At 28.1% G+C, this 18633-nt stretch overlaps 1 protein-coding gene and 1 long non-coding RNA gene across 2 annotated transcripts; both read left to right on the forward strand.

Moving 5' to 3' along the window:
- Positions 1-328: 328 nt before the first annotated feature.
- LOC119688360 (CCR4-NOT transcription complex subunit 2-like) lies at positions 329-1849 on the forward strand. The gene is made up of 2 exons (XM_038103038.1): positions 329-525; positions 603-1849. Exon 2 carries the CDS (start codon positions 617-619, stop codon positions 1847-1849), a length of 1233 nt encoding a protein of 410 aa, XP_037958966.1. The 5' UTR covers positions 329-525; positions 603-616.
- Positions 1850-6775: 4926 nt separating this feature from the next.
- Positions 6776-18059, forward strand: LOC119661883. Its single transcript, XR_005250627.1, has 5 exons — positions 6776-6845; positions 7311-7376; positions 7861-7926; positions 8435-8500; positions 18005-18059. It is a non-coding gene; the product is annotated as an uncharacterized LOC119661883 (long non-coding RNA).
- The last annotated feature ends 574 nt before the right edge of the window (positions 18060-18633 follow it).

Raw genomic sequence — 18633 nt, forward strand, 5'->3', positions numbered from 1 at the left:
GAACTCGCACACGGACTTAATTAAATTCGTTCAATTAGTTTAAAAAACTAGCAAATAAAATTAAAATCACTTTTCATGTAATTATCAACTATATCTGTCTTATTTTCCTAAATATTTTCATGTATAATTGCTTTTAATTTATCAGCTGTTTGTATATATTTTTATATATATCATTCATAACTCTCAGCAATTTTATTAAAAAAAATATTGAAAGCTACACATCTCACTTATTGGTTTTTATTTACAAGTATTTGTTGGTAAACTATTTGTAATTAATAAATCTTATTTAGTTCCTTAATAATTATAAAAAATTTTTTAGGACAATTTGTGTTCAACACAAGACATCCTGTGTGTAACTTTAAAAAATAATGGTTGAATTCGCCGCGGAAACTGTGATTCACACGCTTTCAACGCTAGTTCCGTTGGCATTCGCCTTTGCATTCGCGTGGTTTTTGCTGTGATAAGTTTTGTTGCACATAATCGCGTCCTTATAGTTTTTTTTATTTAAAATTTATAGAACGCAAGGTAATAATTAAACATTCTGATCGATATTAATATCATATATTATATTTATGATAATTATTTCTGATTTTAATTTGCAGTTGAAAGTTTCGATATGTTACCCAAGAAGAGTAATATCCAACAAAACAAAAATCAATCGAAAAAGAAAGTTCGATTTGACATGGATAAAAACCAGCTGCATAAATTATTTTTTGTTGAAAATTCACCGACTGCAGCTTACAATGGCTCCAAAACGTCCAAGAATTATAGTGAAGTTCTAACTAACGCTGCGGATGCTCATCCCAATTCGTCGGATAGTTTTCGCTTAAGAACAACACCACAACGTTTTAATATGCGCTCAGAAGACTTCCCCGATTTATCACATTCGCTTAAGATCGCCGCTGATAAAGAAAACCCACTATTATTAGATAAGCCGATTTTATCAATCGACATCGAGGAAAAAGAAAGCTCATCAAATGAAATGCCTGAAATAAATAAGCCAGGGAAAAAAGAAATGTGTCTAACATCAGTCAAAACATTTGATAAGCCGATTTTATCAGTCGATACCAAGGAACAAGAAAGCTCATCAAATGAAATACCTGAACAAGCAAAGCCAGCAAAAAGATTCCTAGATGATCAATTTGGTCTGTTTGCATTAGCATCAATGATAAGGAATACCGATCTTGATGAAGCGATGCCCAAAACAAAATCTTCTAACGCTAAAATGCCGTCAACATTAGATAAGCCGATTTCATCAGACGCTACCAAGGAAAAAGAAAGCTCATCAAATGAAATGCCTGAACAGGCGAAGCCAGCAAAAAAAGTGCTAGATGATCAATTTGGTCTGCTTGCATTAGCATCAATGATAACAAATACCGACCCTGATCAGACGATGCTATGCAAAGGCTTGGACCTTACACGCATGGGTCTTGATTTGAATTGTCCTGGCAATTTGCTAGACACCTTTCGTGGGGCCTTAGATGATATTTACGGTGTTGATGACACTCCAATTTACCTCCCTAAAGAGTACAAATTGTCTGGAGATGTCAAAAACAAATTAAAACCTTTAAAATTTAAAAATTTGCTATTGCATACTTTGTTTTATATATTTTACACAAATCCATTGGATCAATATCAATTGCTTGCGGCTAAAGAATTATATGAAAGACAATGGCGTTTTCATAAGGTATTAAAGCTTTGGGCTCGCCGCTCGCTGGATGTCCGTAGGTACTGTATTGAGAATACTATGTTCACCGGCGAATATGACTTCTTTTCACCAGACACATTTAAGATATACACACAGATTACAACTATTGACGAGAGTCAGTTTGCTAAGAAATATTGTTAAAACAAAAGTGTTTTTTTTATTTATTTATTTTAAAAATTTTGTTTTTTTATATTTAATATTTATACATTAACTAATTAAAAGTAATTTTGATTTGAAATTATTGAAATGAAATGTAATAATCTTTTTAAAAATTATTTGTCGAGTTTTAATCGACAAAAAAAGAAACTAAATTAATATTTATATAATAAAAATTTAATAATTAATTAAATTGCAATTCACCGCAGCAAAGTGAACGAGTAAAAGTACGTTATCTTATTATACTTCATATAATTAATATATATTAATATGTTTTGTAAACGAATTGTTATATGTATTAAAATATATATTAAGAAATTGCTTAAAAGACTATATTTAATTAATTTTTTTAAAAACAAGTAATGTTAATAGACATTTGTAAGAATTCTATCTTTAATTAATTTTTTTAAAAACTATGTTATAATTAGACACCTAAAAATGAAACAATCATAGTCATAGACAATCATAGACTTAGATTAATCATAGTCTTTAAATTGTTCGCTATACAATACAATATATTGAACAAGTTTCAAAAAAGGTCGTAAATTATTTATATAAATTCTGAAATTGTAGATATATATTCCGAATTGTACTTTTTCTTTTGTTTATAAAACGCTGTACATAGGTACATATATGTTATACGACTAATCAAAATCTGAGTCAGATAATGGCAATAAAAAATTATAAACAAATAATATTCTATATAAATAATAAGTTGAAATATTGTAATAGTTTGTTCCACTCAAACTTATTTAAAATTTTTTTAATTTTATTAATACTAATAGTATTATTAAAATTTATAATAAAAATATTTCAGACAAATAAAATGTTTAAATATTATAAATAAATCATTAAACTTTTAATTAAATTTTATAAGATATTTTTATAAATTTAAAATATCTTGACGAATCGATTTAAATGCTATCTTTTATTGTTTACTAAAAAACGATTAATAATTTTATTACCATTTCACGGTCAAACAGAAAAATAATACTTAATTATGCACAAAGTGGAATTATAATTTAGATGCCTTATCATTAAAATAATAAACCGAAATATGTAGAAATTTATCTTAAAAACGCAAGAATTCAAACAAACTTGCTGAAGTACGAAATAATTAGTAATAGTTAATAATAACAACAAGCTAAACTCTTAGCTTGGATATAAAAAAGTAACTATAAACTTTGATTATATTAATTTTTAAGTATATGGGTCTGACACTCCTCGGGGACTGCCACCTTGACGTGGTGAGGACGCTCAGTAATTACGTAGAATCTTCGAACGATGCAAGCGGTAGCATGCGCTACTGGTAGGATCTCTCTTGCCGGTAAGGTCAAATGAGGTGTAATGAAGCTAAGCGCAGTCCACATCGTAGCATCGGTACTCATAATTAGCGGCTGCAAAAGACATATGTTCTTCAGATTAGGAACAGCCTATTTAAAAGTGACCTATCATTACGTGCAAAGCTTACAGGACTGTCATTGCGCTTGTAACCCATCTTCAGAGCTTTGCTTCCTTCTTCAGTAACTTTTTTCTGGAAATAAAACATGAGTCTAAACCTTATAAAATTACAGTCTCCAAGTGGTGCCCGTACATATACGGCGAATGCACCTACTGCATGCACAACAGATTTAGAGGTGCGAAACTTACGTTTAAACAATATCTTTTCGTTAGGTACAACTGTAACCAATGTTCCCCTGGGAACGCAACGGAATGAAGTAGAAGAAGGATATGGGTCTGGGATAAATTTTTGATCATGTTTTATGCCGATGCAGCTAAGTTGTGTAGATATTGGCATTTAAAGTTGTACATTTTTATTTTGATCTATTTGCCGTAGATGGAGCGTGAAATTGTTAAATTTGCAACTTTTATTTCCAATAACTAAGAATAAATTTATATAATCATATTACTGAGTTTTACAGATATTGGCGTTTAAGTTTTTTATTTTTTATTTTGATTACACAAAGTAAGATTCATAACAATTACCCACGCCATCTCGTTGTCATGTATAAATTTAAAGCTTTTTTAATCAATTATTTTATCTAATGGCATTTTCGATTGATAAATCTGAACTCAATCTAAATTTACTCTGGATCTGTCAAATTTAGTTACCCTGTCGAACATTTTTTGAGTTATCTAGCATATTTGTAGTGGTTTGATAGATCATAAATACATTTATATTTTTCATAAATAAATATATCGAATCAAATCATAGTTTATTTGTGAAACAGCTGTTATATAAAACAGCTGTTAATTTTAAAATATCTAGAGTATTATAAATTAATCTCGAGTGTTATACATATTGTCCCAATCGACCAATCGAAAAGGTCTGTACACGAGATACTTGTAGTAACTCCGAGTAACACTATGTATACACAAGTGCGTTCCACTAGCAAATGTTCGAGTAAATGAGAGCATCTGAGAGAGCGTAACATCTCTGTCGAAATTTGAAAATGCTACACAGACTTCACTCGTATATTTTATTTCAAGTAAAGTTTGTGTGATGTGTAAATCAGCTGTTTTTGTTTGAATATAAATTTTTGTATTGTTTATTTGCGTGGCACTGGTGTTCTCTTTAGACTTTACACAAAGCTGTTCCATGAAAATATGTGTGAAGAGCGTAATTTGATACTTTATTTGTGTTACGCTCTCAGTTTATACTTTACATGTGTATTACTTGAGTTTTACTACGAGTAGTTCGAGCAACACACCTTTTATCTACTATTCTCTTTTACAAGCTTTTACTGGCATAGATACGAGAACACTCGAATTACTTAAATGAACGATATAATAATGATTTTTTTTTTTTGACAATGTGGTGTATGTTAAGGTCATATGTATTGTTTTGGCGTTAAATTTAAGATCTACTTCAGAACAAATTTTAAAATTAAATTTTACTACAAGTAGCTCGTGGAAGAGACCTAACATTGCACCCAAAGTGCATTAAAAGTGCATTTAAAGTGCGTTAAAAGAGCATTTCCATTGTGAAAAAGACTTCAAATTTATCAAATAAAAACGTCATAAGAATCAAATTATACAAATACATATATAGCAGAGTAGAAAAATTATGCAGAAAAACCGATTTAATTAAAATACCTTGTCAAGCTGCAACGTTCAGAAAAGTGTAATCGTGTCAGGAACTGCATTGTAATTATAAAGAATTTTTTTGCTATTTACTGCCAAGAAAGCCACTCAGTACAAAACAGATTATGTGTAGAAAACAACAAAACATTCTAGGAAAAGTTTCAGTTGAGCATTGTGAATATTTCAATATAATAGAGCCAGCTTTCTGCACATGCACTACTTGCACTAAATATTTTTAAAAATACAAAGAGAAAAATAAATAATAGTAAGAAACTAGAAATTCATATATTTGCATTCATAACATATTAATAATAAGTTTTATTAATAAATTTATATACCCTATGGGTTTTAGTTGGTAGCCGCAATTATTTTTTTTGTCGTACTCATCCTATGTTTTCATTTAGTGTTGATTTATGCGTATCTTATGAAATAATTGTCATTTGTATTTGTTAGGTCCCGGAGTGAGGAAGTGCGGTTCTGTGTATTCTTATAAGCGCTCATTAAACTCGCGTCTCATATTCGTTAAGTTATAAATGCCAGAGGGACAGATATGGGTAAGTCATGAAAATTAATAACTTATTGGATTTTTATACTTATATATTAAATAATTAATAATAATTTAATAAAATATATTTACAAAGAGGTTTTTTCTAAAAATAAAATAATTTTGTTTTTGACATTGAACAATATTGGCGCTTATAAAAAGGGGAAAAATGTTTATATATTGACATCAATATATAAAAATATATTTCATCATCTTATCAATATTATTGAAAGTATATTTATTGCATTAAAAACATTTTATTTATTTGTTTAAAATGTATACAAAAATTTTGCAAGATGTTTTTTCAATTCTATTGAATTCTAAGTTTATTGTCTTAACATTTTTTTTGCTTGTAAGAGTCTTTGTAAGAATACTTTAAGATGATAAAAAATGAATTAAACACATTTTTGTAAAAATTTTATACATTTTATAAAATTTTTGATGACTGCATTTACAAAATAAATATTTTATTTTGAATCGATGTCAGCAAAAAAATAATGGCGGGCTTAAATTTGCGTAGACGCTTTCCCTTTTCGCTTCTGCTTCGTTGCAACTTTTTCGATATAATTTCACGCAATGGGATTCAGTATTGTTATCGATAACTTGAATTGACGTGTTTAATTAAATCTTATTAGGTAGCATTGCTTTTTGAAATTTCAAATATCAAACAAATATCAAACATTAAACATTTTAATAATAAAAATAATAAAAGTAATAATCGTTGCAGGAAATAGTGTGAATTCTTTTTAAATTTATTTTGTGTTTATTGTGCTAAGGTAATTAATGAATGCTGTAATATCGTATTTTTAGATCTATCCATAATAGAAATTATTTTAATTTTTTGTATTTATAAACATTTCTTGTTTTTTTAAAACATTGATTTAGTTATTTACTGCAAACATTACTATGTCGCCAAAGGATCCATATGGTAGATTTGGATCCACTTTGGATTTAATACTGCATAGGAAAATATAACATTTTTTTAAAACAAAACATTTCTTTTAAATAACATATTTTTCGTTTTATTACGCAAAGATAGAACAGGAAGGGGAATGAGGAAGATAGAAAAAAACTAAATCTAATTTTCTTGATAAACATGTTGGGACACATAAACTATTGATGTCCGTCCGTCTGTCTGTTTTTATTCATATACTTTTACAGATTTTAAATAATCATATAATAGTACGGTTATTAAAATTTTTGAATTTAAAAATTTTGACATTTCACAAAAAAAAACTTTTTTTAATAAAAATAATTCTTTCAATTATTTTATGTGATTTTTTAGACATTATACAAATTAGTGTGAATTCATTCTGAACTTATACGTGCTTAAGCTTGTGCTAAATCGCTGAGGTAATTCAATCGCTGTAATATCGTATTTATCATTTACGAGGAATTTTCACATATTAGTTAATATATATAAAAAATATATATATATTATATATATTTACATATATGTATATTTATTATATATATATATATGTATATAAAAATATATAAAAAATATAAACTTTTTATATTAAATGGTACTTATATTATTTTATTGTTTAAAAGTATCAAATGAGTTTTATATTGCCACATATATATGGTGAAAAGAGAGAAAGAAAAAGGAATAAAGGAAGTCAAAAATAATTTTATATACTTGACAAATATGATGAGATGAATAGCTATATTGATATCAGTCTGTTTCTTTCTCTTGGCAAATTGTCAGTTTTTGAATAATTATCTAAAATGTAATTGAGTGTGCTTTTTGAAATATTTGACTTTAAATTTTTACCAATTAAAATATTTTAAAAAAAGTAATAATTTTATTTTTAGACGGTGTATAAATTAGTGAATTCTTTCTGAACTTAAACTTGCTTAAGCTTGTACTAAATCGCTAAGGTAATTCAATCGCTGTAATATCGTATTTATCATTTACGAAGAATTTTTGGATATTAGTTAATATATATAAAAAATATATATATATTATATGTATTTATATATATATATATATAGATATAATATAATATATATAAATATATATATATATATGTATATAAAAATATATAAAAAATATAAACTTTTTATATTAAATGGTACTTATATTATTTTATTGTTTAAAAGTATCAAATTAGTTTTATATTGCCACATATATGGTGAAAAGAGAGAAAGAGAAAGGAATAAAGGAAGTCAAAAATAATTTTACATACTTGACAAATATGATGAGATGAATAGCTATATTGATATCAGTCTGTTTCTTTCTCTTGGCAAATTGTCAGTTTTTGAATAATTATCTAAAATGTAATTGAGTGTGCTTTTTGAAATATTTGACTTTAAATTTTTACCAATTAAAATATTTTAAAAAAAGTAATAATTTTATTTTTAGACGGTGTATAAATTAGTGAATTCTTTCTGAACTTAAACTTGCTTAAGCTTGTGCTAAATCGCTAAGGTAATTCAATAGCTGTAATATCGTATTTATCATTTACGAAGAATCTTTGGATATTAGTTAATATATATAAAAAATATATATATAATATATGTATTTATACATATATGTATACGTATATATATTATATATATATATTATATATATATTATATATATATATTATATATATATATATGTATATAAAAATATATAAAAAATATAAACTTTTTATATTAAATGGTACTTCTGTTATTTTATTGTTTAAAAGTATCAAATTAGTTTTATATTGCCACATATATGGTGAAAAGAGAGAAAGAAAAAGGAATAAAGGAAGTCAAAAATAATTTTATATACTTGACAAATATGATGAGATGAATAGCTATATTGATATCAGTCTGTTTCTTTCTCTTGGCAAATTATCAGTTTTTGAATAATTATCTAAAATGTAATTAAGTGTGCTTTTTGAAATATTTGACTTTAAATTTTTACCAATTAAAATATTTTAAAAAAAGTAATAAATTTATTTTTAGACGTTGTATAAATTAGTGAATTCTTTCTGAACTTAAACTTGCTTAAGCTTGTGCTAAATCGCTAAGGTAATTCAATCGCTGTAATATCGTATTTATTATTTACAAGGAAGTTTCACATATTAGTTTATATATATTTTTTTTGTATACTTTTAATATTATATTGAATGATACTTATATTATTTTATTGTTTAAAAATATTAAGAAAAAGAGAAAGGAATAATGGAAGTCAAAAATAATATTTATATATACTTGATAAACATGATTAGATGAATATCTATAATGATATCAGTCTTCAAATTTTTGGTGTTTAGCTATATATAGTTAATCTATATTCTGGTATAAAATACTAGCCATTCGGTACCGATTTACATATAATCGATCTTTCGGAAACATATTATTGCATAAAAAACTTTTTAAAACTCCAATAGATTTTATTTAGAGTTCACTCATAAGTTTAAGTAGCTAGTCTACATTATGCATATCACATTGGCTAAGCTTTAGATATAGCCGCCATATAAACTGACCTTTCGGAAACATGATATTGCTTAGAAAACTGTTTAAAACTCCAATAGATTTTATTTAGAGTTCACTTATAAGTTTAAGTAGCTAGTCTACATTATGCATATCACATTGACTAAGCTTTAGATATAGCCGCCATATAAACTAACCTTTCGGAAACATGATATTGCTTAGAAAACTGTTTAAAACTCCAATAGATTTTATTTAGAGTTAATTCATAAGTTTAAATAGCTAATATAGAGTATGGCGCAAAAAGTAGATCTCATTGGCTAAGATTTAAATATAGCCGCCATATAAACTAAATTTTCGGAAATATGTTATTGCATGAAAAACTATTTAAAACTCCAAAAGATTTTATTTAGAGTTAATTCATAAGTTTAAGTAGGTAGTTGATATACTGCCACAAAGAGTAGACCAGTTCTATGCTGACTTCAAAATCAGCTGCCATATAAACGGATCCTTCAGCTACATGCTATTGTATGAGAAACTTTTTCTAATTTTAATTGATTTTATTCGGATTTAGGTCATAACTAAATGTATTCTTCAGTCCTCAATTTACAGAAAAAAATTAACCAGATAGATCTCTGTGGATTTGAATATAGCTGAAATATTAAACAAATATGAACTATTGACTATATTAAAAATAAACTATTATTAATTATTACAATAAGCTAGAAATTATATATGGAAAAATATCAAATTTTAGGAAAATGTATAAAATTTAACTATATTTTTATAGTTAAATATCAAATTGTTTGCAGAACATCTTTCAATATAAAGTAAAATATAAAATATTGCAAACATACAAGAAAATATAAATTAATTTCCAAATATTTTCACAATTTGGAAATTAAACTTGATTAATGAAAAAAATAAAATTATTGAAATAAAATTTTCAATAAGTTAATATTATTTGGATATTTATCATTGCTTATCACTAATGACAACTTATTATTTAGTACATAACAGAGAACTGCAATGAGTACTCAACACTTGAATCATACTCGAATTACTATCCGTGTTTCATCTTATGAGCATTCTCACTCGACTTTTTGGTATATTCGACTCCACCCGATTCATACATACAGCTGACAGTACTTAAAATGATTTATACTCTGCTCATATAATACTCATAGAAACACCGACATTAGACACAACAGTGATGCAAATGATTTATGAATCATTTATGAGTATTATATCACACTCGGAAAAATTTGCTTGTTGTTGTTTGCTGTGCAAACTAAGATGTACTAATTTTATGCACATGAAATATTCAAGAACACAAACAAAACACATGCATTTAAAATGCTAACAACAACAACAATACAAACCAAAACCATAACACTAAACACACGCAAGTTTTTTGCTTAGCAACTAACACCTTTCACACAAAAATTTTACGAGTGCTACAAATCATTCGAGAGTCATTTATTTTCGATGAGTATATTCATACTCACCCGAGTATATGCTACGATTCATGAATCATTTGCCATTTATGTTACTCTGCTTAGAAATATGTACGCATTCTGGTGAAGCTGATTCATTAGCACCGGCAATCGTTAACTTATGAATCATTTCTGTGGCGAATATGATTGCATATAAGTAGTATGTGAAAAAAACATTTATACGCATTTTGATTTGGTTTTTTATGAGTGCACTCTGAGTGTTAAAATTATAACACGTTGCAGTTCTCTGGTACGTTAGTAAACAATAAAGAAGACAACCTGTTTTCTAGTACACGTCAACCGTTGATAATTCTAACAAAAATGTAATTCTTCTTATATAAATAATATAAGAATAAATAATATATTATTTTGATTCATTCTTCTCTTATTAACTCTAAGGGTGAATTCGCTGTCTTAGTCATGTTGTGAGAATTACGACGCTCAAGTGAAAAAAGTATTTGAAGCGGTAGTTGAAGAAATAAGGTAGGATAATACTTATATAAATAATATAAGAATAAATAATATATGATTTTGAGATTAATTCTTCTCTTGTTAACTCTAAGGGCGAATTCGTTGGCTTTGTCATGTTGTGAGAATTACGACGCTCCAAAAAAGTTTTTGAAACGGTAGTTAAAGAAAAAAGGCGTTGAATAGTTCTTCTTATATAAATGATATAAGAATAAGTAATATATGATTTTGATTCATTCTTCTCTTATTAACTCTAAGGGCGAATTCGCGTAAGATAATACTTCTTATATAAATAATATAAGAATAAATAATATAATAAGCCTGTGCGAATTCGCTGGCTTAGACATGTAGTGAGAATGACGACGCTCAAGTGAAAAATGTGTGTGAAACGGTAGTTGAAGAAATAAGGCGTAGGGTAAACTACACTTAAGTTCGAATTAATATCCAGCGCCTTCGCTGGTTTGGTCATGTCGTGAGAATGGATGATAATGCTCCAGTGAAAAAGGTGTTTGAAGCCGAACTTGATATATGAGACTAGAGAAGGCGCACACGAAGCAAATACGCCTGGAGAAACATGCTGCGTCAGGCCGGATCCCTGAAACAGATTCTTATGGCCAAATAAGCAAGGAAACAATGACTCTAAGGAAATAGTTGAAATTAGAACTGGAACAGGATAAGGTGTTTATCCTTTTTCTTTAAGTTTTTTTTCGCCATTTTCTCTCTTCATTTAGGTGAAGTTTAATAGCTATTAATTTTGTTACTATTGTGATCCGTTCTTTTGTATAACATAACCGAATTCAATAGTTTAAGATTATGAATTGTGAAATTGAAAAAAACTGTCCGATATCTCAATTCTGGAAGAAATGTAAAAAATTGCGTATGTATTATATAGGGAAGATATATATGCTAGTACGGAGGGAAAATGGCTGCGTTTCTTTTATTTCATTTGAAATCATTAAGTGAAACAGAATAAAAGAGTGCACTTAAATATTTTGTAACGCTTGGTTAAATGCAACTAAAATATTTTCACTTTTTTTCAACGAATTAAGCACGTAAACTTTACAGTAAAAGCAGTAAATGTTCATAAAATAAAAATAAAAAAGTGCAATTACGGGACCAAAATATCACGAAAAATAAAATGAAATTCGTATCTCGAATTTCTTTCAAAAAAAAAAAAAAAAAAAAAAAAATTAAGACTTAATGTAAGCAATGAAAACTGTCAATGTGTGTACCATAAACTTACTTATAAGCTCAATGCTACGCCCATGTTCACATATTTCCATTCCCCAATGAACGCAAAACAATCACTTGAATGCGCCAATGCCAGTAAATATGCAATGAGAAATCTGTAGTGGCAGAACTGCCTTCATACTGCATTCCTGCCACAAAAACGGTAACAGCCATGTGAGTTCAGAACCACCAAAGAGCAATATCAGCTCAACGTTTTTATTTTCATTACAATAAGGACGCATCCGTTGGAGAATGGAGGAGCCTTTGTCATTATATTCGCACTGCAAGTGTGCTTTTATAATGAACAACAACTTTATATTGTTTATGTTCCATTAGCGATGTTGTCGCTGTGGATAGAATATTTTTTTAAACTATTTTATTATTCATTGAATTTACTTTTTATTTTCCTTCCTTCCTATAAAAGACAAAAGTTCTCATAAATGTACTTACCAGAAAATTTAAAAATTTAAGAGAATGAATACTTTTAAAAGATTCTCACTTACTATTCATTGTGTATGCAAACAGCATAACTAAAAATCTTCACTTCAAGTAATTAATAAATAATACGCTCAAGTTATATACCATATATATTTACATATATCTGAAAACAATAGATTCATTCATTCGATTGGTCATCAATAAATCAATGAATTTAGTATGCAGTGAGCACTTCTTAAGAAGGACTTATATATATGTCCGTTATAATAATAACGGACAATATTTTTTTTTTTGTGGGGAGAGATGATTTAAAAAGCCTAACGCATAGATACTATGCCGCCACAATAGTGATATGACCGGTTTGCACGGACTAAAAACAAACCACCTCATGTGCCAAACCGTTTCTACCGCGGATCTTTATAGGGAATACTTCAAGTTAGCGTCCCTGTATTGGTTATTCATTAAAAATTTTCTTCATTACATCAATCATTTTCGAGAATATATTTTTTCCGTTTGAGTATGATCGCCACGAATTGGTTGATGGCGCTTCAGTTTTCTTCAGATAGCATTATTTTCGTTGTAATATATTCACCGACTATTGTTTCAAGTGATCTTCTTTCAGTATTCCATCCGTTGCATTTTTAGATGGCGTCTTCAGTTTTGTCTTCGTCTGTATTCCCATATATGCATTTCGGATCATTTGCTTTGCGGATGCGAAAAAGTTATTTTTGAAAATATCCATGACTATATAGGAATTGGGTTAGTAGATAATAGTTAACTTTGCCAATTTTTCTATCTAACCATTTCGTTACATCTGGGATTAATTTTGCTGTCCATTTTTCTATTTTTTTTTTTTTGCATCACATCCTTGTTTGTCACAGTTGTTGGATCAGTCGTCTTACTTCTAGATCATTTAGTGTTGTGATTTCTTGATGCAGCATTAGTCACTTTATTCTCCTTTCTTTGGTACAACTGATGATCAACACCGCGGCATCAGATACCATACGATATGCTGAAGCAACAAGTATGTTGAAGTAAGTAAACAACTGTGCATTTATTCTGATGGATTGAACATTTTCAAATATTCTGAATCTCTTCGTATAACATTAATATATGCGAATCACTTTTATTCTATTATACAACTTAAAAATGGCTTGATTTTGTTCTTTTTAATCAACTATTTGTAGAAAAAAAATTCATTATTTATACTTAATTTTTTAAACCAAACCAAACCAACGAAACGTCTAGCCTCTGTCTGTATTACCAATCGTAGAGTAATGATTTGAAACAAGAGCTGTATTTAAGTAAACAATAGTCTGAACTTTTATTGCTGACACAGCACTGATCACAAATGAAAGTATTTAACAATATATATTGTCATATGTTTATTTGTTTATAAAATATTATTTAACCTTTTGACTTCTGTTGTCAACGACATTTTTCAATAATTAGGTTCCACTCTTATTTTGCACATATATTCCACATCAAACCAGGTTGTGACTCAAAGGTCACTTTTTTTTGTTTAACAACAAGAACTTTTTTAATTTAATATTATAAGTAATATTACTTATCTAAAGTGAGCATATAGATCTGAGCAAGTAATCTCCTTGCTGGTTGAAGCGCTTCAAAAGGTCCTTTGGTATGAAGCGACTTACGCGTCTGTGTTTAACATCGCAAAGTACCGCCGTAATAGTGTTAAATGTTGACTCAGTCTTCTATAGCCATCTGTATTTTTTGACTGATAGTAGGTATTTCAAGGTCACAATGTAGGTCAACCTTTTGCTCATATCACAGAGCGTTAACTGCTGCATCCCTAAGTGTTTTGTGTTGGATCCTTTGTATCATACCTATTGTATGATTTTCTGCGTAATCCCAAATTTTAATGCCATAGAGCTATATAGCCTTGAAGTCTTGTTTATATATTATAAGTTTGTTTTGTTGAGATATCTTAGATCTCCTACCAATAAGCCATCTTGTGGTTTTCCGTCAAATTTGTTTTAAAATTCAATTCTTGATTTACATGTGGTAACGATTAACAGCTGTTTTTAATTTCACCATAAAATAAATTGAACAAAACAGCTTTCTACCACGAATCACATATGATACAATTTATTTTGAATGACTTTTGTGCCAAAACAGAAAAAAATTTTTAAACAGTCTTTCGTTTGATATTTCAAACATTTTTCTAAAAACTTGGTTAAAAATCTTTATAACAATTTTCAGAATTAAATTTATTTATTGTAAATAAATTTCTAAATGAAGTATTTAAAAATTCTTATTTGAAAATAAATTAAATTAAAAGCACATATATCATTATATGTTATTATGTGGTCATTAGATTTAAATTTCAGTATCATTCAAATGTCCTCCACAAGGTATCTTACAGTACTGAATCCTTTCGAGGTAGTTTTTGATAGCTGGCGCATAACTGGCACAAGATCGTCAAACCATAAAAATTTCTGTGATGCGTTCCACTTTAATCAAATTGTGTTTTATTAAGTTGTTGGTCTTTAAACGGACAGCATAATGTCCAGATCCAGTTTTTTCAAATACCTTTACAGTTTTATCTTTAGTGTGCTCAGATAATTGATTATGTGAATCATGACCCCTGTATTGTATTGCACGAAATGTATTTACTACGGAATCAAAGTTTTTGTCAAGAAGTTACTACAACCTGCCTACTTGATAATATAAACTGCAGGAACTAATTTACGTTCACAACGTGGTATTAGAGTTAAAAGACTTACTGTACTTAAATGCACATTTAAATTTAATATAATTTAATTTAAATTTACATTTACCAATATTGACAAAATATTGAATCTTATTTTAAACATACATTTACTTTTTATTACTTAACAAATCTGAATAGGATTTCAGCCCGAATGTGGGACTCATATATTGTATTTAGTTGTGGAACTCATGTGTCGTATGTAGCTGTGGAACTTATATGTCGTATGTAGTCGTTGAACTCATAAGTTATATGTAGTTGTGGGACTCATATGTCGTATGTAGTCATGGGACTCATATGTCATAAGTAGTCGTGGGACTCATATGTCACATGCAGTCGTGGAACTCAAATGGCGTGTGTAGTTGTGGAGCTCATATATCGTATGTAGTCATGTGATTTATATAACATATGTAGTCATGGGAGTCATATATAGTATGTAGTCGTGTGATTTATATATCATATGTATTCATGAGACTCATATATCGTATGTAGTCTTAGGACTTATATATCGTATGTAGTTATGGGACTTATATGTAGTATGTACTTGTGGGACTCATATGTCGTATGTAGTCAAGTCGAGTCGAAAACTTCAAGCGCTTAAAGAACACTGTTCTAGTATAGAATCGGTGGACTTAGTTTATAAGTCAGAAATACTTTAAAAACCAGTTGACGTTTTTGTTGTGTCTGAAAATTCATAAATTTGATGTAATTATAGAATAATTTTAAAAATATAACCATAATTTCTTTATCAAGCATTGGTTTAAATCAATAAATAGTGAAGCCAGCTTAGTTAGCAATGTTTTTGACAAAGGGCTTTTTTAATTGCTTGTGTGAGCAAAAAGGAAACCAAATTTATTTCCAGGCATTCGAGTATTAAATACATTAATGCATTGCTCCTCGGTCGATATACTCGTATATATATACTCGATTACGTAAATAAATGGAATTCTGTATTATGACCTCAGGACATTTTACTTTTCGGTTTTGTATTCCTAGGTTTTTTATTTTTTTTTTTTTTGTTTGTTCTAAACCATACAATTATTGCTTGACTTTAGCCTTATTATAACTTTGATTTAGCCGTAAACTCTAAGTTAAATATTTTAGGCCAAGGTTGTGCTTAAAACACTGAGGAACTCTTGTTCACTTAGGCAAATAAGGGTCAAAAAAGGCACATGATTATTTGATAATTGGTGAAGCGTGCATAAACCTAAATTTTCACATGACTGATGTTACACTAAGACGAAAAATTTTCTAATATAATTTTTTACTATGCTTAGATTAAGGCACAAAGAATAACATAAAGTGAACTATTAAAAAAATATATAATTTTTACAAATTTCTACTTAAAATTATATGAAGCATAAGTATGAGCTTTGTTCGGCTACTTCACCACGACAATATTCGTACTTTGCAATTTCCACATAATAGACGTTTTCTTAAAATTCAATAATAATATAACAAAAAATACAAAAAAACTTAGATTAAAATATACTAACTTAAATATCTAATAGAGAGATGATTAAGCGACTTATATATATAAAATTAGTAAGTAACAAAATTAATTAGAGCAAACTATTACTTCAAAACTTTCGAGCATGTTATTGCTCGAGCGGTTTAAACTCATATCAATTCGAACATTTGTTTCGAACACTACAAATATTCGAAAATGTTTGAGATGCAACAAATCTGCTTTATCAGATGTGTTCTGCATAACTCCGACAATTTCAAAGACGGTTGGTTTCAATTTATGGCGTTTTTGATTGTCAAATCTGGATTTAACCTCAATCTACTCTAGATCTGCTAATATTATCTGCCCAATCAAACATTTTTAGAGTATTCTAACATTTATTGTAGAAGTATTAGTAGATCATAAATTCATTTAGAGTTTTTATAAATACATTTATCGAATCAAATCAAGTCATATAAAAAAACTATTAATTTCAAAATACTTTACCAGATATATTAAAATTATCTTATCTTACACTCTTATATCATAATTAATGTCAGCTAAAAAAGATTATCAGAACATGAATTTAATTTCAATACCTCCGCTTAACTGTAATACAAAAGTATACAGAATCGAAAATCTGTAAATAGAAAGCCTATATCTTTACTATCAAAAAACTTCATAGGCCGTCTTTTCATTACTAAATATTACTGCAGGTCACTGTCCTATGTTCTCCACCTTGGCTGTTACATGAGCCTCACCGGTCGGTTAAAACAACTGTGGTTAAAACAACTTTTTTTTTTTTTGCAGTAGGGGGAAAGCATCGAAAGCCACAGTGTGAGACTTGAACCCACTAAAACCACCTCTTAGGAATGAATGAAGAAGATTTCCACAGCAATGTGGAAACTTCATTCCAGTAATCATGGGAAAGAGAAATGAGAAAATAGACTTAATACCTAGTGAACTAAAAAACGTTAAAACAACGTTATAGATCACATAATATAATTTAAACGTTCATATGTTATATATACAATTCAATATGGATGACATTATTATATGTGCATTGAAACATACAGTCAGTGTTGATCAAGAATTTAAGTTTTCCATACATCCTTTACTATAAAACAAGATATCACGGCAACCTAATAACCATATAATTACTTAACATATAGGTCTAGTTGATAAAAAATAGTTTTTCTAAGCATGCCAGTTAAAAAAATTTTATGTCAAAAAAAATTTTTTTTTTCTCTAATAATATCAATAATTAAATCATTTTTATTTCGATATTAAAGTTATCACATTCGAATTAATGCCCGCATTTGAAGTCAAGTTTTTTACAGTTTTAAATTGGGAAAAATTCAAAAAATAAAATTTCAAATAAATTTAAAGAAAATTAAAGGTAAATACTAACAAATAATATATTTTTATTTTAATCTACAACGAAAAAAATTATGCTAATATCGACATTCAATATGCAGACTAATAAAGCTCCGGTGAAAGTATTTGAAAATGGTAGTTCTCATCTCCACACCGTTTGCTGCTCTAAACTATTATATTTACTTTAAAATATAGAAATAATTAATTTGAAAATTAATTAGATTTAATTAGAAAGAAAAAATTATTAGATTTTATTTCGCTCTTCTAATTCAATTTATTTGTTTTATTTAATTTATTTTTTAATAAAAAAAATAAAAATATGGTACCTCACTAAACATAAAATTTATATTTATATTTTACTTATGTGTTTATATACTTGGATATAAGATATATGTCCTCTCAAGCATATATTTTAATATTAGATGAGATTAGATTTTTAAAGGGTTGGGAACTTATCACCACGTCACCGCATGCCTTGATGGGTATTGTGACAAACCCACTTTAGTCGATTGTCGAAATGTTGCCTAATTCCATTATAAGTGGA

The sequence above is a fragment of the Teleopsis dalmanni genome, chromosome X, assembly GCF_002237135.1.
Source record: "Teleopsis dalmanni isolate 2A chromosome X, ASM223713v2, whole genome shotgun sequence".
Classification (NCBI taxonomy): Eukaryota; Metazoa; Arthropoda; class Insecta; order Diptera; family Diopsidae; genus Teleopsis; species Teleopsis dalmanni.

Bases quoted from the DNA above. Each gene is read 5' to 3' on its own strand.
- LOC119688360 (XM_038103038.1), top strand. From the start codon at position 617: ATGTTACCCAAGAAGAGTAATATCCAACAAAACAAAAATCAATCGAAA.